At 38.2% G+C, this 21,621-nt stretch overlaps 1 protein-coding gene across 1 annotated transcript in view; it reads right to left on the reverse strand.

Moving 5' to 3' along the window:
* pigm (phosphatidylinositol glycan anchor biosynthesis, class M) overlaps positions 1–21,621 on the reverse strand; it is a 47,264-nt gene that overhangs the window by 7,585 nt on the left and 18,058 nt on the right. Inside the window, exons 3-4 of the mRNA XM_039753301.1 lie at positions 6,786–7,330; positions 2,819–3,077 (exon numbers count right to left, since the gene is read on the reverse strand). Coding sequence (XP_039609235.1) covers positions 2,819–3,077; positions 6,786–7,330 — 804 coding nt within the window. The remainder of the gene's footprint in view (positions 1–2,818; positions 3,078–6,785; positions 7,331–21,621) is intronic.

Genomic DNA, 21,621 nt, shown 5'->3' on the forward strand with positions numbered 1-21,621 from the left:
CATCTGTTCACAACCACACACTCGGGTGACAAACAAGCCAGTTTCCCTTCCGGTTCGTACGTGCCGATGATTTACACATGTGTTCAGTCTCTCCCTGTGCATTCGCTGTGAACTCTTTGTGCACTATTTCGTTTCCCTTCCAGTTCGTATGCATGTGTTAAGCCTCTCCACAGTACAGTACATTGTTCTCTGTCATACATGCATCGCGCAGAGGGACTTTACCTCAAAACTGTAATTTCCTCTCCACCCAGTTCCTCCTCACTTCCTTCATGCCAGAACTCGACTCATGCAAGGTTAGTTTTCTTGGTTGTTTATGGTTAGCTTTTGTATAAATTATGGATTTTTCAAATGGTTCATTTTTTTCCCTGTGCTTAAAACTCATTAAAAAAAAGTGTTTACACCGGAACGGATTAGTTGTATTTACGTACAATCCTGTGGGGGAAATTACTTCGAGTCACAACCAAATCGGGTTGCGACCAGAGTTTTGGTACAAATTAACAAAAAAAAAAACAATTAAAAAAATGCTGCTAATTTTAAAAGGAATTTTACATGACAGCTCAGCCTACAATCCCACAACGCATTATTATATGACAAAGCATACATTCTAACATTTCCTTTTGTTTTGGAGCATAAAACTGTGAATCTTCTCCTTAACCTCCTTAGCATTAGACCTGAGCATCACTTGGGGCTATAAAAATAATGCTAAAAGTGTTAGTCCCGAGCATCACTCAAGCAACTGTATAGACACATCTCGCATAAGCGTTAGACCCTTAGATTACTCTGGCTGTAAAAGTGGCAACGGTGTTAGTGCCGAGCTTTGCTCGGCAAAAGATGTAGGCATATCTTTGCACGCGACAGGCCTATGCGTTATCCAGGCAACATTGCAGACATGTCTTCTTCTATCCTTATAATGGCATCTCATAAGAAATGTTTTAAAGCAGCCCAGGTGTTGCACACTCTTGACAGTTAAACGGTCTTCAGGCAGTGAGATTGAAACAGATAGTGAAATCAAAAGTGACATTCATGTCAATTGCACATGTGCAGTGTGCTGTTCAGAAGCTGATCAGTCTGGAAAGAAAATCCGCAAGGAATCACACTACTATTGTCATTACTGTGATGTTGGATTGTGCATTTCACCATGCTTCAAGATATACCACACAAGCAACACATTTTAACAGTATATAAGATATTAGCATTATTTGTATTATTATTCATCATTACTGTTTGTATCATTATACTTCCTACACTTCTGACTTTGTACTTTTAGTGTATTTCATGTTTACAGTAGAAAGATCAGATTAAATAAATATGTAATTTGTCAAGCCAAAAAATGCACTGTATAAGAGCCAATTTTAAAAAGTTAATGCTTTAAGTTAAATTCATATTAATGTTTGCTTAGTCATAGTCATAGGCAATGGTATAGCCTGATACCCCCTGTAAGTTAATAAGAGAGAGAACTTTCTTGCTATAGCTAAGATACAGTGTGTTAATTGAGTCAGTTGTTGTTTAGAATAGGCTAGCTAGCAGGGACTGAAAGACCCATTTACAGCATGAAAATGGGATAGACATACAGTTTTCTGAATGTTTAGAAATGGTTGAACTGTATATGGAAACTTAAAAAAAAGAAACAAGATTTTTAAGCTTTAAACAGAACTTTTCTTTGCTATATCAATTTTTTTTCTGTTTTGTGTGAATTGTTTTACCTTGATTTTTTACTGAATTTGTCTGTGGATTTATGCGTCAAGCTGTTGCTGAATCCTATTTTGCGAACTAGAGTTGCTGAACTTTGGTAATTTTTGGTAAAATACGGCTACACACTGCTTTCAACGTGTTTTTTTGAGAAAAAAATGTTACACTAAGGAAGTTAATACCTCAGTTTACTGATAAGTACTATTAGGATCAACGTGCAGTAACATGGTGAAAAAGTCCATCATGAAAAGAATCTAATATAGTCTCTGGTGGATGTGCAATACTTGTAGGTTATAATTTTAATATTAAACAATATGGGATCATGATGAACTCTCGATTATCATCAGCGTCAAATGAAGTGCCACTCAGTTTGGAGTACCTGTTGAGGGTCTGAAATGATGATCTGCTTGTTTTGAAACTATGGTTTGACTCCATCTTTTTAAGAAACTCTTTTTAACAAATCAATAACAAAAGACAAAACCAAAGTCCTGAAAAAGGGACAAAATTAAACTATCAAAAAATAACAATGGTACCCAAGTTAAAAAAGTAAATTTCAAACTCAAATGAGAACCAAAAGCAGAGTTTAAAATACAAAGTAAACAATAAATAATGTCTTCTAGGAGTCATCCTTTAGGATGGTGCAAGCCAACTAGCTAATCAATGCTACTACAAAGAGCAGTGGCAAAACAAGTGTCTTACATTTCCCCCTAGTAATTGCATCTCAAAAAGCTGCAGCACCTGAGGGAAATAATTTAATATGAAGTGCTCATACTAAAAAAATCTTTGGAGCTCAGGCTGTGAAGTATGTGGCTGGGGAGTGCCCCTATTTTCAACATTCAAGGTTACATTTTAATTGACCTTTAAAGGTTAGACTGCAAGGCAAAACAAACACTCTTCCTTGATTAACCACTATTATAAAAATAACATTTTATGGGTTCTCAAGAAAAAAGATTTTCTAGCCACACTAATAGGTAACACATATGTACAGCTTTATTTTTCATACTTGTCTGCTGATTTATTTACCTTTAAAACAATTTCATTTTTTTTCCCTAATTGAAAACCCTTTTAACTACATAAACATAATTTTTACAAAAAATCAAAAACATATCTGACAGATTAAAAAACATACCTGTGAAGTGCAGACTTTGTTGAAACTGACAAAAATAGCACTCTGTAAAAAACAGCAAAATGGCAAATCTTTGTAATAGGCCAGTGATGTAATGATCAACAGTACAAACTGTGGAAGGAATGCAGCCAATCCCAAGAAGAGACTCCAGTCACTCTCTGCTGTTAAGTATAGCATAAAGAAGTAAGGTGAGAAATTATGGCGGATGTCTCTTCTGGTCAAATGGTACAAGTATGTGTGTTCTATAAATTCCATGCCATACCTATTAAAAAAGTCACAATGTGTAAATAGTTAAAACATGTACAAAATCATTGAAGCTTTTCATTACAAAATATAATACAAAATGTATACAACTGTTGCAGGGTATTTTGTTATGCTTACTATTCTACTAAGTATAAACATTCTACTTTGGGTTTATGCTTAAAACATTCTGAATGTTTACAATTCTTATGGCCTCTTATATGTATTATGCCACACTTTTGCATATATAGTGACTACAAAATGTCTGAATGGCTTAAGTTTGTATGTGTGTGCAGGCACAGAAAAAACATCAACCAAGATAAAAGATTGTGATGATTTTACATTTGCTTAAAAAGTCATTTAGTGCATAAAAGTACCATTTCAAAACTAGTTAATCTATATCAGTTTTTCTCAACCTCGGTCCTGGGGACCCACTGTGCCTGCAGGTTTTTGTTCCAACCAGATTCCTAATCAGTGACAACACCTGATAACACTGATCTCATTTAATTAGCTGGTATTTTTTCTCTTATTCTACATTCAGAAAAGCACAAGAGCATGATTTTATATTTATAAGACATTTAGAAATATTTCTGCTTTTGCTATACATTTAAATGCTTAACTCTCTTGTTGATTTCATTATATTTTGCCCTTTCTCTGTGCAGTTTTCCCCCTGTGTTTGTATCTTATTAATGACAATTAAAAATGAGAAGACACCCAGGCAAACAACACCAAATAATCAAAGGCTGCAACTACTTTAGCATCAGACCCACTAATTAGTAAATAATAGTTTAATCAAACAATTAGAGCACCTAGAAAACTAGAATGAAAATCAAGATGAAAATATTGTTAAAAAGGAAAAAAATGCATTATTCCCATATAACTGCTTGATACAGAAGCTGGTTGGAACAAAAACCTGCAGCCATAGTGGGCCCCAGAACTGAGGTTGAGAAACACTAATCTATATCAAATCAAGTTGTAGAAGTTAAATGCCAAATACATATTAGAAATCACATTTGCCAGTGACAACACTTTCAATACTTGGTTGCCACTTTATTATTAAGTACACATATCTAGTGCCAGGTAGGATCATTTTTTGACTACTTAAACTGCTTGAGTTGTCTAAGGCATGGATTCAACAAGGCAATGGAAACATTCCTTAAGGAATTCAAACAATGCTGACTTTTCACCCATAGAATCCTGCTGTGAACCTTGAGTGAAACCTAATCTCAAGTGTGTTCCACTGGACTGAGGCCTGGGCACTGTGCAGGCCACTAAAGTGCACTCAGTGAAATGTCATGTTCATTGATCCATTTGCCTGCTGTAAACATGTTTGAAAGGGGGTGTAGACATTGAAAAGAATGCGCACAATAAGTAACAATACTTTGGTGTGTTGTGGCCTTCAAATAACCTTCAAGTTTATCAAGAGGCCTAGTGTGTGTCAAAAAAGCATTCCCAAACCATTAACATCACTAAAATAATAAAAGCAGTAGTAAAATTTTAAAATCTACGGTCTTCATTATAAAGGTTTTTTTTCCTTGTTTCTGGCCATGTGTTATTTTACATTTACAGGGTTAAGCAAAGTTTTTGCAATATATGAAACTTTTACATTTTCTGAAAAAAATGTTTCAAAACACCTGAAACACTTTTTTTTCCAACTGTTGTGTCTTTGCACAATGAAAAATATACACAGGGTTTCACAGGGTGACAGTCCCTTCATCTTTAGTAGTTTTCTGAACTTAATAGATGTTTATAGCAAGCTCACGTCTGCCAAGTGAGCAGTGATTTTGCTTTTGTTATTTATTAATTTTGACCAGAGCTCAGATACTGTATGCTGCCAGCCAAAGTGATCAGAAAACAAAATCGCTGGGCCACACGGGCCACCTTAAAAAAAAAGGGGAGGGGGAAGGAGTATGTGAAAAGTGTATTAGGTACAAGTAGGAGTTTGAGAATGTTAAATCACTCCAAAAGTTTGCAATATGTTTTCAGGGGTTTGCAACAGAAAGGACTGTTGATAGTTTTAAAGATTTGTTGAACAAAAGAGCTAGGAACAACAGTGTCCACAGCTGTAGGAGCTGATGGTACAAGGAGCTTTGCTGGTAGTCTTGTAACAAGAGATTTTAAAAATGTTCTTAAACCAGTTCCTGTTCTGTTTAACCTTCTTAACCAGGGTAGCTTCAAATGAATTAATAATCAATGTTTCAAAAGTCTGCAAATGCAGTTACCTTCAGCTCTTGAAAATAAAAGTATTTGTGTTTGAGAATACTGTAAAAGCACTCAATATTAGCGCACGGAATTGTAGCATAGCACTTAACCATTATGAACTCAAGGCAACCAAAATTTTAAGCTCAAATACCAGCCTAGTCATTATCCATGTGGAGTTTTCACATTCTCCCCATCTACATAGGCTTGTCTCTCTATACCCCATTTTTCTTTTCACTCATCAAAGATGTATATGTTTTGTAAACTAACAATTACCTGCATGATTGAGTGTGGGGGTAGGCATGAGAATGCCTTGCAATGGACTAGCGCTTTGTTCTTAGTTGTATCCTTTGTTGCACAAATGCTGGACCACTGTAACCCTGAACTATATTAGGGAGATTCTATAATGGATGCAAGGATAATATTTTATCAGCCTAATTTACTACATGGATTATCCATCTGGCAGTATCTGTAACCAGGCAACACTTGAATCTTCCAGTAGTAAGGGAAATTAAGATTAATTGTTTAAGCAATAACTTAACCTGAGAAGACAGCAGAAACTCAAAAACAAATACTATTGCAATGTGTGGAGAAACACAAGCTCTCTTATAAGTAAGAAGTTAGTCTCCCACTAGTAGATGCTGTCTGCTAGAGAGATTCTCTTCCTAACAAAAATAATGTAAACTGCTAAAGGGGCATGGAACGGGACCTTGGAGTTAGGTCAGAAAATCCCCCTAACAATTTTCACTTACACCTCATTTACAGTGAAATACCACTGGACATAGCATAATGAGTTACAATTACACTTAGAAATAATCCACTGTCCTGTAGTGATAGTGGATGTTAACTTATACTGGTAACACTTTAGACAGCAGGAGGGACAGAGACATTTTCTTTCTTTATCTACAGTGCAGTTCAATTTCATTTGAAGTAAAATAAGGGTTTCCTAGCAATGTCTGTAGAGAAAAAAAGCATTAATTTCAATTTATGAATTATTTTTTATATCTGAAGACACACAAAACATATATAGAGTGTATCATCAATACGTTCCAAAATATGAATTGGCTATAGTACATCATGCTATGCTTTTTCTGTTTTGTACTTTATTTAGCATAAATCTGGTGTAAGAGAATCAAAATCAACAAGATAACACAGCAGAGTGGAACCACAAACCATTTTTAAGTTTACATACTGAAATGATCTCTTCTACATTGTCAACATGGAATAATGGTTACTGGGTATTCCAAATATCAACAGTCAAAAGGCATCACAACATCCTGACAATTATTACTTTGATATGGATCTCATTTTTTATTAACATCAGCATTAGTGTGCTTCAAAATAATGCCAGATTGTAGAATTTTAACAGCTATATAAAATAATTCTGAAAAATATTACACAAAAACTACGAAAATATATTTTCATAATACAAAAATTATTTATAGTAATATGTTCATTCTTAAAAGAAGGTCAAAATATATACCCTTTTACAGTATATCTAATAATTTGCTCAGGGTAATAGCATACTCACAGATCATAAAAGAGTAGACTCAGTGCCATAAAGGTTCCAGCAGCAACAAAACTAAACAAGAACAAGTCCCTGTTAAGATGATGAGAAATATAGCTTGAAATTTTCCCAGTGATTGTATTCTCTTTTAATTCTACTTTTGGTTTATTTGGGGACTGAAGGTAGAGGGCTATAGGCAGTATGTAACTTGCAGGATAGATCTTTATGTGAACAGATAGCCCATAGCACACACCAGCAATCCAGAGACTTTTCTTTTCCATGTAATATAGAGTAGAAGTCACTAGCAGTGTTAATATTGACTCTGCATTCCCTCGGCTTGAAACAATCATTGGTAAGGGATTAATTAGCCACAAAGCACAATACAGACATGCCTGATTAGAATTAATTTTTTGAATTTTAAGCATTTTATAAGTTATGTGTGCAGATGCAACATCACAAGTCACAAAAAGAATCTTCCCAAATAACGAGGTGAGGTATATATTTGGCATGAGAATCCAACCAAGTAAAGGGGTGTAGCGGTAAGTGGCTCTTCTGTACGGAGATAGCCCCTAGAAAAAGAAAACCAAAACATATTGTAGAATACAAAAGGAAAATGAATAAGGTACATGTCATAATTCATCTATCATTTTTTAACCCATATAAGATTATCCAAAGACATGGCCTATACTCGCAGCTTCATGCACAAGATATAAATTAATACTTGATTGCAGGGCACATAGACACATATTCTTTTGTTGATGCCAGGTATTTTCAAGCATGTAAACCTGTATTTCCGGAGTATATTAAGTAGTCCAAAGTATAGATTTTCCCTTTGTACCATATAAGGTGAAAACAGAGGAGACATATTTTGCAATGAATAGTTTTGCTGGACATCATACTTTTCACAAAAGTCAAGTTGATCCAAAAGCTACCTCCAATAGCATAATTAAAGTGATAAACATTCCAAAATGCCTAAAATCCAAAATAAATAAACTAGCTGGCTGGAAATTTTAATCTGGAGTTTAAATTTGAGAAATCACAACTCATATACCCACTCCCCTGAACTAAAGCCCTCCTCAAGATGACATGCTATGTATTGATCTACCACGTTTGGTTATTTAAGAACGATATAATACACTGTGGGACTATGATGGATAACTTATAAATAATGAAGTTACTTAAGGTCCAACTTTCTGTTTTAAGTGTTGGCTTCAGTCTTAAACAGGGTTACTGTTATTTTATAGAAGACCTTTAAACATGAACAGTATGAAAGGTTTAACAAGTACTGCACTGTGATACAGTGCAATAAATCATTCTTTTTTAATAATTGAAGCAAAAACTAGTTACATAATTTGTTCAGGGTTATTCAGTGAGTCAGTGGAGCAGCTTATATCATTAATAGCATGTGGTAAATTACAGTTCTTTCCCAATAGGCACCAATATTATAAAAAATAGCACACAAAACAAATGTGTATTTTAATATCTGATGCAGTACTCAAAGCAATCAAAAGCACTAAAGCATTCTGGAAGATGCTCTTAGACTTTTCATTTCAGCTTCTAACAACAACCAACCCCACCCCACCCCACCAGTTTGCTTATTATTCTGAGAGCCAAACACAAAAGCTATCTTTTGGACTTGCAAATTAAATATCTGTAATGCTTTACCATTGTAGATTGTCAGGCTAATACCATGTAACATGTATTTAAAAAAAAAACCCTATAAATTCATTCTTTAACTTGGCTTTTTAAAATTCCTTTTTTAGCACCAGCTATAATAGATTAGTACACTAGTTACTGCAACATTACATACTGAAAAAATCTGCACTAATCGCTAACTACTAGTCTTCTCGGTTTTGTTTTTCTTTTCTGCGATGGCATCCTGTGCCGATGTCACCTGGTCAAAATACTTTGCAGCTAGATAGAATGAGTATGCACCAACTATCAACAAGAGGTGTAAGAAAGATCACGCCCGCAACCGAATATGGTTGCCTGTTCACGGCTCTTTCCACCATATTGGTTTATCTACAGCATGTTTGTTTGTTTATTGTTTCAGTTGTTTTTTTTACGTTAAATATACAGTGGTATGAAAAACTATTTGCCCCCTTCCTGATTTCTTATTCTTTTGCATGTTTGTCACACAAAATGTTTCTGATCATCAAACACATTCAACCATTAGTCAAATATAACACAAGTAAACACAAAATGCAGTTTTCAAATGATGGTTTTTATTATTTAGGGAGAAAAAAAAATCCAAACCTACATGGCCCTGTGTGAAAAAGTAATTGCCCCCTGAACCTAATAACTGGTTGGGCCACCCTTAGCAGAAATAACTGCAATCAAGCGTTTGCGATAACTTGCAATGAGTCTTTTGAGGAATTTTGGCCCACTCATCTTTGCAGAATTGTTGTAATTCAGCTTTATTTGAGGGTTTTCTAGCATGGATTCAGGTCAGGACTTTGACTAGGCCACTCCAAAGTCTTCATTTTGTTTTTCTTCAGCCAATCAGAGGTGGATTTGCTGGTGTGTTTTGGGTCATTGTCCTGTTGCAGCACTCAAGATCGCTTCAGCTTGAGTTGACGAACAGATGGCCGGACATTCTCCTTCAGGATTTTTTGGTAGACAGTAGAATTCATGGTTCCATCTATCACAGCAAGCCTTCCAGGTCCTGAAGTAGCAAAACAACCCCAGACCATCACACTACCACCACCATATTTTACTGTTGGTATGATGTTCTTTTTCTGAAATGCTGTGTTCCTTTTATGCCAGATGTAACGGGACATTTGACTTCCAAAAAGTTCAACTTTTGTCTCATCAGTCCACAAGGTATTTTCCCAAAGGTCTTGGCAATCATTGAGATGTTTCTTAGCAAAATTGAGATGAGCCCTAATGTTCTTTTTGCTTAACAGTGGTTTGCATCTTGGAAATCTGCCATGCAGGCCGTTTTTGCCCAGTCTCTTTCTTATGGTGGAGTCGTGAACACTGACCTTAATTGAGGCAAGTGAGGCCTGCAGTTCTTAGACGCTGTCCTGGGGTCTTTTGTGACCTCTCGGATGAGTCGCCTCTGCGCCTTGGGGTAATTTTGGTCGGCCGGCCACTCCTGGGAAGGTTCACCACTGTTCCATGTTTTTGCCATTTGTGGATAATGGCTCTCACTGTGGTTCGCTGGAGTCCCAAAGCTTTATAACCTTTACCAAACTGATAGATCTCAATTACTTCTGTTCTCATTTGTTCCTGAATTTCTTTGGATCTTGGCATGATGTCTAGCTTTTGAGGTGCTTTTGGTCTACTTCTCTGTGTCAGGCAGCTCCTATTTAAGTGATTTCTTGATTGAAACAGGTGTGGCAGTAATCAGGCCTGGGGGTGGCTACGGAAATTGAACTCAGGTGTGATACACCACAGTTGGGTTATTTTTTAACAAGGGGGCAATTACTTTTTCACACAGGGCCATGTAGGTTTGGATTTTTTCTCCCTAAATAATAAAACCATCATTTAAAACTGCATTTTGTGTTTACTTGTGTTATATTTGACTAATGGTTAAATGTGTTTGATGATCAGAAACATTTTGTGTGACAAGCATGCAAAAAAATAAGAAATCAGGAAGGGGGCAAATAGTTTTTCACACCACTGTATATAAAATACTGGAATTCAACAGTCTCATATCGCCAGTCATCTGACCGTGACTCCTGCACTTGGCTTTCTGTTAGCTAAACCCTGTGAATTAGCACATTTCCAGAGGTCCCTGACACCCTTCTTTTACATGGTCCTTCGAGTCAGAAAGCAAAACAGACCGACCGAGAGCAAAATGGACAAGGCAGTGTGCACAGAGGAGTTTAACCTCGTCAAACGGAGCAACGGTGCAGAAGACAACACCCGAGCTGACATTACCGCGTCAAGCCAAACCGTTTCTTCTAGCTCACACAATGTAGACGACCCATCTGTGGGAACCGCAACAGCCTTTCAGCCAACGGGCTCAGTCGGTGCGCACAGTAAGCTTGCAGTATACAGCCAAGGCCACCAAGGGACAAGAATTCCAGCACACCTTTCGGACTATGATGTGGGAGTCTGTCCTTCCAGAGGTAACACACCCTCCATCGCATGCTCTAAGCCAGGGGTGTCGAACTCCAGGCCTGAAGGGTCGCAGTGGTTTCAGGTTTTAATTCTAACCCTGTTCCTAATCAGTGACCAGTTTTCATTGCTAACTAACGTATTTCCCTTCATTTAAATAGCCCCGTTTTTAAGGATTCAGTCCTCTAAATTTATTCCTTTCTTAATTAAATGACAGCTAAACAGAAATGAGATGTGAAACGAGACAACAGATGACCAGCTAAACTGGGATTTCAAACTCCAACCAATTTCACACCAACCAATCTGTTAATGAGAAGCTGATCCTTGCTGTTAATTAAACCCATTATTTAATTCCATGGCTTGTTGCTGCTATCATTCTGCAACAGCAGACATTTACAAAACAGTTGATTGTTCTGTTTTTTCTAAGAACATTGTGAAAATATTTTGGTGACCTGAGAGATCAACCTTACTGAGACTATCACCTTTCTTTATTTTCAGATATTGTGTGATGGGCACAGGTTAGCTGATCATATGCCGGCTTGTTTTGTGTCTCATTATTGTTTGGCTGCTAATTAAGAAAAAAGAGACAACTAAGGGGCGTGAGTGAAGTTAATTAAAACTAAGGCAACATAAGTTAATTAGCAGCAAAAACTTGTCACTAATGAAGAAGATGGTTAAAATGAAAACCTGCAGCCACTGCGGCCCTCCAGGACTGGAGTTCGACATCCGTGCTCTAAGCAAAGTGAATGTAGCAAACCAAGAAGTGCCATTAGCGCACCTTTGCGTAAAAGTAACCAATCGGTAAAATCGGATCACGGCAACAATAAATCCAGTGTACCTACAGCTTTAAGTCAAGTCTACGCTTCTCTTCAAGACTAAAATTCGGCAATAGTAAGTGAGAAAAGGAAAGGAAATGTGCTGAACTGGAGCAAATTAAGTGGCAGATAGAGAAGGACAAGTGAGCTGATGAGTTGTGAAGCCAGCTTGAAAACCAAGCCCGCAATACATTTCGCCAAAGAGAGAACTTAATGCAAAGGCTTTCTAGACAGCGGCGTCTTATACAAGCAGAAATGGACTTGCAGGAGGCTTTTTTGATATTGGCCTTTCTTAAACAGAACAAGGATGAAGAATGTTTATCTTTGTGTGCTTGCTCCATGACAGGCAAGAGAAGATTATAGGTCAAATACACAGTGTCATAAAATAAAACAAAGTGTGAACACCGCGCAGACCTCTGCCCATGACGGATGGATCTTTTAAAGTTAAGGGATTTTTAAAGATTAGCTTGTAAAGCTTGAGATAACTGCTAGTTCAGCCCTTTAAAAATCACACATAGTTAAATAATATGCAGTAGTTCCCTTTTAAATCATGTTTGAGACGTCTAAAAAATCTAGCCTGGGCTGTATAATTTGTAATTATATTACTTAATATAATTTGTATGAATATCGATCTAAAACAAGCCCTTCTTCTATTCAAACTCACCCCACATTTTAAATACAGGTATCTTCAATTGACCCTAAGGAAACATCTTGTGGAAGCAAGCGGCCCGCATGGCTCAGGGAGGGGGTGATGTTTCCAGCAGGGGCCGATTTCACACTTCAGCTAAATCAGGTTTCCCAGTGACGGACTCTGCAGTAAAAAACAGTTTTAGCAATGAAGCTGATTTCCCAGAGAGAAAGACCAAGTGGCAGTTCCAGTCAGCTTTTAGCCGACCCCCCTGCGAGCAGCCCCTGCTCCCTGTCTACACACAGAAAGTAAAGTCAGGCTCTGCAAGCACCCCAATCGGAGGAAGGACTCTGCGAGTTTGCATCCAAACAACTGAGCCCGCCCGTTTCGAGCACCCACCCCCAACTGGGTGACCCTCAGAGAGCTCACCGGCTGGTAGTCTCAGGAATTTGTTAGGATTAGGTCATGTACAAACCTAAACTTTGATTTATCACCATTAAAGACATGGAGCCGTCTTTTGCTACAAACGCCTTGTGTCTCTTTTTAACACTTCTGCCTGTAAAAGCTCTCTATTCCTTCCGTGGCCTCAGGTTTAATAGGGGCTTGCACCCAATGAACAAGGTCCTGTACACGTCGAGATGCCGGCCCATGCCTGCCGTCCCTTACACTATATAACATGTTTGGTTATTCATTTTGTATGTATAATATAATGAAGCTATTTTTAAAAGTAACCCCAAACCGCACAAGAGAGACAGATTCCACGTGTGTTTTAGGATTTGCTGCGATCAGTGATTTTTAGTGTTTTGCTTAGCTCATTTCTATCACCTAGGAGCCTTTTGACACTCGTGCATTTAAACGGAGATTTATAAGAAAACGCAGAAGGCCATAGTGAGGTGTGCTGGTTTAACTAGAGGGCAGGGAATGTAAGAAGCCCTTTTTGCACCTCTAAAGTTCATCGAACTAAAATCTTGTTTTTAAAATCAGCTGCTTTAGCTCATGCTAGTGACCTCATAAATGGGAGCCAACAGCTCAGCATGCTTGTATAGCTCACAAAATAGCAGAGCTAATTACTCTTTCTGCTTAAACTAATGATCAAATATTCAGGTAATGCTTAATGAAACACTAAAGCGTTAGTGAGCAAAAAAGCATGTTCAGTAGCCAAGTAAAATGACCGGTTGCTTTAACATAAAAATAAAGCATCTTTAGAAAATAAAGCATCTAAAAGCATCTTTGTAAAGGTCCGATTTTAAAACATTATAAGAAGAATCCTTGTTTCCAAAAGAGTTCTGCCCATTTTTCCAACAGTTTTCCTGACTGATCTTTGGAAGCATCAGTGCTTTTCTGATCACATCCACCCCAAACATCGCATAGAACTTAATTTCTGTACTCATTTTAAATGATAATAGCCAGTATAAAGTCCCTAAAGGAACTGGAGACATCTGATATCTTCTATCATATATCTTTTCTTGCCAGCCCAAGTCATTCAGATTCTGCTTACAACACAAATGTACGATTGTTTTTTCTCAAATGGCCAGTTCTTTGGCCTGCTAATCATGAAAAAATCAGATTTTATTCTCCTGACACTTTATTTGTATATTTTATTATACCTACTTAACTTGTATCGACATTTATCTATCTCTATATTTATTTTTCTGTATGAGAATTTAGTTTAAGTTAATTTATTTTGGGTTCAATAGATGTATTTTTCATATTTTCGATTCTTGTTTTCTCTTTTTCACATCTTCGAGTCCCCTTTTTGTTACTTCGCGCCCCCTAGCGTGGTCAGCCCAGAGTTTGAGAACCACTGTTGTAGGGTTTTATTTGTAAAACACTCTGCGGCATTTTAAGCTAAATTAGATTCCCTTGTTTATTCAGCCGTCCATCGGTGTTCCATTTTTGTTATAAATTGTATTTAGCCTCTCTTTATTTACTAAGCATTTTATATGATGATTAGAAAACAGTTATCTTGTTCAGGCTTTAATTTAAAACAGTATTTTCATCAACAGGTTATAAACACTTTGGTAGTCAGCACTCTTGGTTTTAGTAGCATTCAGGGTGAAGGGGACGTAAGTTTAAACTGTGATTCCAAGAGTCAACAAGTGTCTGCAATCTTCTTGAATATGAGTCAAAGGACCAGGGTTTGTGCAGGGATCATAGTCAGGGGCAGAGTTACACTAGACATTATTATTCCAAAATGAAACATTGACTCGCCCCTATCACAAAGATAAGATAGTAAAAACTAAAATGTCCAAATACTAAGTCACAGAGGAGATTAAAAAACATCTTAAGACCGGATCACATCAAGCTCACCGCACACTACAACAGAACCTACGTGTTTTGCGATATATTATCAGCTAAACTGTCATCTATGTAGGCAGTTCCACGGGATTGCAAAAAGTTGGGGAAACATTATTTAACATCGGCTAGTATGAGGCTGATTAACATTAGCCGGTTATTGTTAGAATCTTACCTGGCACTAAAAGTTAGGCTTGTGTTCCTCCTGATTCAGGAAGAACATTAAATATTGGAGTTTAGAATATGAACTAGACTGATAAGGACATTTGTGCCAAAATTAATAAATAAAGTAAATAACCATCACTGCCGTGATGTATAAAAACATTTCAAATAAATAATAAGCTTTTTTTGACATGCGCAGTCTGGAATAGTCTGGATGTGTCTTAAAGAGTTCATTTTTAAATAAAGCTTAAAAAAGCAAATTAAAAATATTAAATCTGAATAAAACACTTAAGTATCATTTAATGATATCAATTAGGGTTAAGTATTATCAAGCACCGGCATCTGTTTATAAGGTTTATTTAATTTAGTTATAAACAAAATGATTGTTGGCATTTTGCTTTGAAATGAACAATAGTTTGACAGAGCTTTAAGAATAAGAATGCAAGGGCTGACAAAGAGTATCTCGGATGTCTGTTTTATTTTAACCTTTTGACAAGAAGCCCCTGGCCAGGGAAATATACCACCTATATTGAAAATGAACAGCGCCGACATGCTAACTAAATAGATATAATCTAAGATATTTTAGAATATGGCCCTGGGCGCTATCCCCCATAATTCTGACCAACTAAAGGGTCTTCACTTAATTGTCCAACTTCCTGCGGGTGCTATGGATCTTGTAATGGAGACTGCAAAAGATTCTCTAATCTTTACTCTGTAATGGTCCATATGACGGAGATCTAGCACCTGGGTCCGCAGTGTTAACCGGTCATAGGACATGATGTTCAAAATTCACCTCGGGTTTTTCAAATGAGATAGGACGAGTGCGTCGTGTGTTCTGTATTCTCTTTTCTGTATTCACTATTCACAGCGACCATAACCCCGAGACCTTAGGTTTTTTATGCCGAAGTACCTTTCACTGGCCCGAATAAGAGACATCCATCAAAAGGCTCTTGACAGTTTCCTTAACCAATCAGACCGGTGGGGCGGGAGTCGCTTTTCAAAGAGTATAAAAAACGTTTTCAATGACCCACTATCCTCGACGGTGAAAGAAATTAGGGTTTAAAATCAATTGGCCCTTTATTGGTCATTTTCAAAACAATCTAAAAATTCAGAGAGGTTTTACCAACCACTTCAAAACATTACAACTAAACAGTGTGATTAAAAGCCGACAAAAAGCATGTGATCTCACCTGAACATTCAGTTCAGACACTTCATCTGATTTTCCAGTTCCCGTGGAACTGCCTACATAGATGACAGTTTAGCTGATAATATATCGCAGAACACGTAGGTTCTGTTGTAGTGTGCGGTGAGCTTGATGTGATCCGGTCTTAAGATGTTTTTTAATCTCCTCTGTGACTTAGTATTTGTACATTTTAGTTTTTACTATCTTATCTTTGTGATACGGGCGAGTCAATGTTTCATTTTGGAATAATAATGTCTAGTGTAACTCTGCCCCTGACAATGATCCCTGCACAAACCCTGGTCCTTTGACTCATATTCAAGAAGATTGCAGACACTTGTTGACTCTTGGAATCACAGTTTAAACTTACGTCCCCTTCACCCTGAATGCTACTAAAACCAAGAGTGCTTTTTCACAAACAGAGGGAAAGCAGTTTTCAATGAAAGCTGTCCTATGTATCCTGGACTACCTAAAAGAAAGAATAAACCTCACAGTTTTAGTAAAATTGTAATCCTTGTGCTAATACATATAATAGATATGATGTAATTATTCACTAAAACATTTGCCATCCTGATTGGCCTAATGTGTCCAAAGCCTAAGCATCAGCCCTGTAGTGTACAGGTTCCTATAACCGTTCTTATTTTCAGGGGTTCATAACTGATGTAAAATGGAAGGCTCTTACCAAGCATTCAAAGAATTTCAAAAACGTATTAAACAAAGCCCCCTGAGTACCAAAGTGTTTATAACCTGTTGATGAAAATGCTGTTTTAAATTAAAGCCTGAACAAGATAACTGTTTTCTAATCATCATATAAAATGCTTAGTAAATAAAGAGAGGCTAAATACAATTTATAACAAAAATGGAACACCGATGGACGGCTGAATAAACAAGAAAATCTAATTTAGCTTAAAATGCCGCAGAGTGTTTTACAAATAAAACCCTACAACAGTGGTTCTCAAACTCTGGGCTGACCACGCTAGGGGGCGCGAAGTAACAAAAAGGGGACTCGAAGATGTGAAAAAAAGAAAACAAGAATCGAAAATATGAAAAATACATCTATTGAACCCAAAACAAATTAACTTAAACTACATTCTGATACAGAAAAATAAATATAGAGATAGATAAATGTCGATACAAGTTAAGTAGGTATAATAAAATATGCAAATAAAGTGTCAGGAGAATAAAATCTGATTTTTTCATGATTAGCAGGCCAAAGAACTGGCCATTTGAGAAAAAATAATCGTACATTTGTGTTGTAAGCAGAATCTGAATGACTTGGGCTGGCAAGAAAAGATATATGATAGAAGATATCAGATGTCTCCAGTTCCTTTAGGGACTTTATACTGGCTATTATCATTTAAAATGAGTACAGAAATTAAGTTCTATGCTATGTTTGGGGTGGATGTGATCAGAAAGGAACTGATGCTTCCAAAGATCAGTCAGGAAAACTGTTGGAAAAATGGGCAGAACTCTTTTGGAAACAAGGATTCTTCTTATAATGTTTTAAAATCGGACCTTTACAAAGATGCTTTTAGATGCTTTATTTTCTAAAGAAGCTTTGTTTTCATGTTAAAGAAACCGGCCATTTTACTTGGCTACTAAACATGTATGTATTTTTGTTCACTAACGCTTTAGTGTTTCATTAAGCATTACCTGAATATCTGATCATTAGTTTAAGCAGAAAGAGTAATTAGCGCTGCTATTTTGTGAGCTATACAAGCGTGCTGAGCTGTTGGCTCCCATTTATGAGGTCACTAGCATGAGCTAAAGCTGCTGATTTTAAAAACATGATTTTAGTTCGATGAACTTTGGAGGTGCAAAAAGGGCTTCTTACATCCCCTGCCCTCTAGTTAAACCAGCACACCTTACTATGGCCTTCTGCGCTTTCTTATAAATCTCCGTTTAAATGCACGAGTGTCAAAAGGCTCCTAGGTGATAGAAATGAGCTAAGCAAAACACTAAAAATCACTGATTGCAGCAAATCCTAAAACACACGTGGAATCTGTCTCTCTTGTGCAGTTTGGGGTTACTTTTAAACATAAATTCATTATATTATACATACAAAATGAATAACCAAACATGTTATATAGTGTAAGGGACGGCAGGCATGGGCCGGCATCTCGACATGTACAGGACCTTGTTCATTGGGTGCAAGCCCCTATTAAACCTGAGGCCACAAAAGGAATAGAGAGCTTTTACAGGCAGAAGTGTTAAAAAGAGACACAAGGCGTTTGTAGCAAAAGACAGCTCCATGTCTTTAATGGTGATAAATCAAAGTTTAGGTTTGTACATGACCTAATCCTAACAAATTCCTGAGACTACCAGCCGGTGAGCTCTCTGAGGGTCACCCAGTGGGGGGTGGGTGCTCGAAACGGGCGGGCTCAGTTGTTTGAAAGCGAACTCGCAGAGTCCTTTCTCCAATTGGGGTGCTTGCAGAGCCTGAATTTACTTTCTGTGTGTAGACAGAGAGCAGGGGCTGCTCGCAGGGGGGTCGGCTAAAAGCTAACTGGGACTGCCACTTGGTCTTTCTCTCTGGGAAATCAGCTTCATTGCTAAAACTGTTTTTTACTGCAGAGTCCGTCACTGTGAAACCTGATTTAGCTGAAGTGTGAAATCGGCCCCTGCTGGAAACATCACCCCCTTCCTGAGCCATGCGGGCCGCTTGCTTCCACAAGATGTTTCCTTAGGGTCAGCTGAAGATACCTGTACAGTAATCCCTCGCTATATCGCGCTTCGACTTTCGCGGTTTCACTCTATCGCGGATTTTAAATGTAAGCACATCTAAATATATATCACAGATTTTTCGCTGGTTCGCGGATTTCTGCAGACAAATTGGTCTTTTAATGTATGCTACACGCTTCCTCAGTTTGTTTGCCCTGTTGATTTCATACAAGGGACGCTATTGGCGGATGGCTTAGAAGCTACCCAATCAGAGCATGTATTACATATTAACTAAAACTCCTCAATGCTATAAGATATGCATCCCGCGCGGAGCTTGATTGTTTGCTTGTCTCTGCCACTCTCTCACCCTCTCTGACATTCTCTGCACCTGATGGAGGGGCTGTTTGCACAGAGGCTGTTTGCTTAGAAGATACTAACGCTCCTCTAAAAAATGCCACGGCAAACTTAAAAGCACAAGTATTGATATTTTGATTGTTTGCTTTTCTTTGCGAGCTCTCTCTCTCTCCCTCTGAAATTCTCTGCTCCTGAAGAGAAGAAGATCTATTTGCATTCTTTTAATTGTGAGAAAGAACTGTCATCTCTGTCTTGTCATAGAGGACATTTTAAACTTTTGACTAAAGGGTGTTATTTCATGTCTAGAGGGCTCTAATAATGTTAACAGTGTGGGAGAGTTTATAAGGGCTTAAAATATATAAAAATAACTACACAAACATATGGTTTCTACTTCGCGGATTTTAGTCTGTGTGGGGGTTCTGGAGCGCAACCCCATGATCGAGAGGATTACTGTATATATATATATGTAGATATGTATGTATGTATGTATGTATGTATGTATGTATATATGTATGTGCATATATTTATATGTATGTGTGTGTGTATATACATATATATATATATATATATACATATATATATATATATATATATATATATATATATATATATATATATATATATATATATATATATATATATATATATATATATATAAACTGCTCAAAAATTAAAGGAAGACTTTGAAAACACATCAGATCTCAATGGGAAAAAGAAATCCTCCTGGATATCTATACTGATATAGACTGGGTAATGTGTTAGGAACGAAAGGATGCCACATCATTTGATGGAAATGAAAATGATCAACCTACAGAGCCCTGAATTCAAAGACGCCCCAAAAATCAGAGTGAAAAAATTATGTGGCAGGCTACTCAATTTTTCCAAAATTTAATTGCAGCAACTCAAAATTGTACGCAACACTTTGTATGGCCCCTGTGTTCTTGTATACATGCCTGACAACATCGGTGCATGCTTCTAATGAGATGACAGATGGTGTTGTGGGGGATCTCCTCCCAGATCTGGACCAGGGCATCACTGAGCTCCTAGACAGTCTGAAGTGCAACCTGGTGGCATTGGATGGACCAAAACATAATGTCCCAGAGGTATTCTATTGGATTTAGGTCAGGAAAGTGTGGTGGCCAGTCAATGGTATCAATTCCTTCATCCTCCAGGAACTGCCTGCATACTCTCACCACATGAGGCCAGGAATTGTCGTGCACCAGGAGCCACTGTACCAGCATAGGGTCTGACAATGGGTCGAAGGATTTCATCCTGATACCTAATGGCAGCCAAGGTGCCTTTGTCAAGCCTGTAGCGGTCTGTGTGACCCTCCGTGGATATGCCTCCCCAGACAATCATTAACCCACCACCAAACTGCTCATGCTGAATGATGTTACAGGCAGCATAATGTTCTCCATGGCTTCTCCAGACACTTTCACTTCTGTCACGTGCTCAGGGTGAACCTGCTCTCATCTGTAAAAAGCACAGGGCACCAGTGGTGCATCTGCCAATTCTGGTATTCTATGGCGAATGCCAATACAGCTGCATGCTGCTGGGCAGTGAGCTCAGGGCCCATTAGAGGACATGGGGCCCTTGGGTCACCCTCATGAAGTCTTTCTGGTTGTTTGGTCAGAGACATTCACACCAGTGGCCTGCTGGAGGTCATTTTGTAGGGCTCTGGTAGTGATCATCCTGTTCCTCCTTGCCCAAAGGAGCAGATACTGGTCCTGCTGATGGGTTATGGACCTTCTATGGCCCTCTCCAGCTCTCCTAGAGTAACTGCTTGTCTCCTAGAATCTCCTCCATGCCATTGGGACTGTGCAGGGAGACACAGCAAACCTTCTGGCAATGACACGTATTGATGTGCCATCCTGGAGAAGTTGGACTACCTGTGCAACCTCTGTAGGGTCCAGGTATCGCCTCATGCTACCAGTAGTGACACTGACTGTAGCCAAATGCAAAACTAGTGAAGAAACAGTCAGAAAAGATGAGGAGGGAAAAATGTCAGTGGCCTCCACCTGTGTGCAGCTTAAACCATTCCTGTTTTGGGGGTCATCTCATTGTTGCCCCTCTAGTGCATCTGTTGTTAATTTCATTAACACCACAGCAGCTGAAACTGATTAACAACCCCCTCTGCTACTTAACTGACCAGATTAATATCCCATAAATTTCACTGACTTTATGCTATTACCTGATTAAAAAGTGTTCCTTTAATTCTTTTGAGCAGTATATATAGATATGTATATATATGTGTGTATATATTGTGGCATCCAACCGGGCTGGAGCCTCCTCCAGACCGCGAGGGGGCGGAGCCCCGGTGCCTGAACAACCCTGGAGCCCAGCAATTCCACCACACCAGGAAGTGCTGGGGGGAAGAAGACAGGGGACACCTGGAGGGCTTCCAGGTACGCAGCCGGCATTTCCACCACACTGGGGCGTGTCTGCGGAGGAGTGTCGGGAAGCAGCTGGAGCCCATCCGGGTTCCTATTTAAAGGGCCACCTCCCTTCAGTCGAGAGTGGAAGTCGGGTGGAAGAGAGACGGAGCTGGAGAGAGGACTGGAGAAGGAAAGGCACGAAGGACTGTGTGGACTGGACATCGGGGGAACGGTGCAAGAGGCACTGGGGAGTTCACTGTAAATATTGTAAAATAAACGTGTGTGTGGTGAACTTAAGATGTCCGTCTGTCTGTGTCCGGGTTCA

The sequence above is a fragment of the Polypterus senegalus genome, chromosome 5 (assembly GCF_016835505.1).
Source record: "Polypterus senegalus isolate Bchr_013 chromosome 5, ASM1683550v1, whole genome shotgun sequence".
In the NCBI taxonomy this organism is placed as follows: Eukaryota; Metazoa; Chordata; class Cladistia; order Polypteriformes; family Polypteridae; genus Polypterus; species Polypterus senegalus.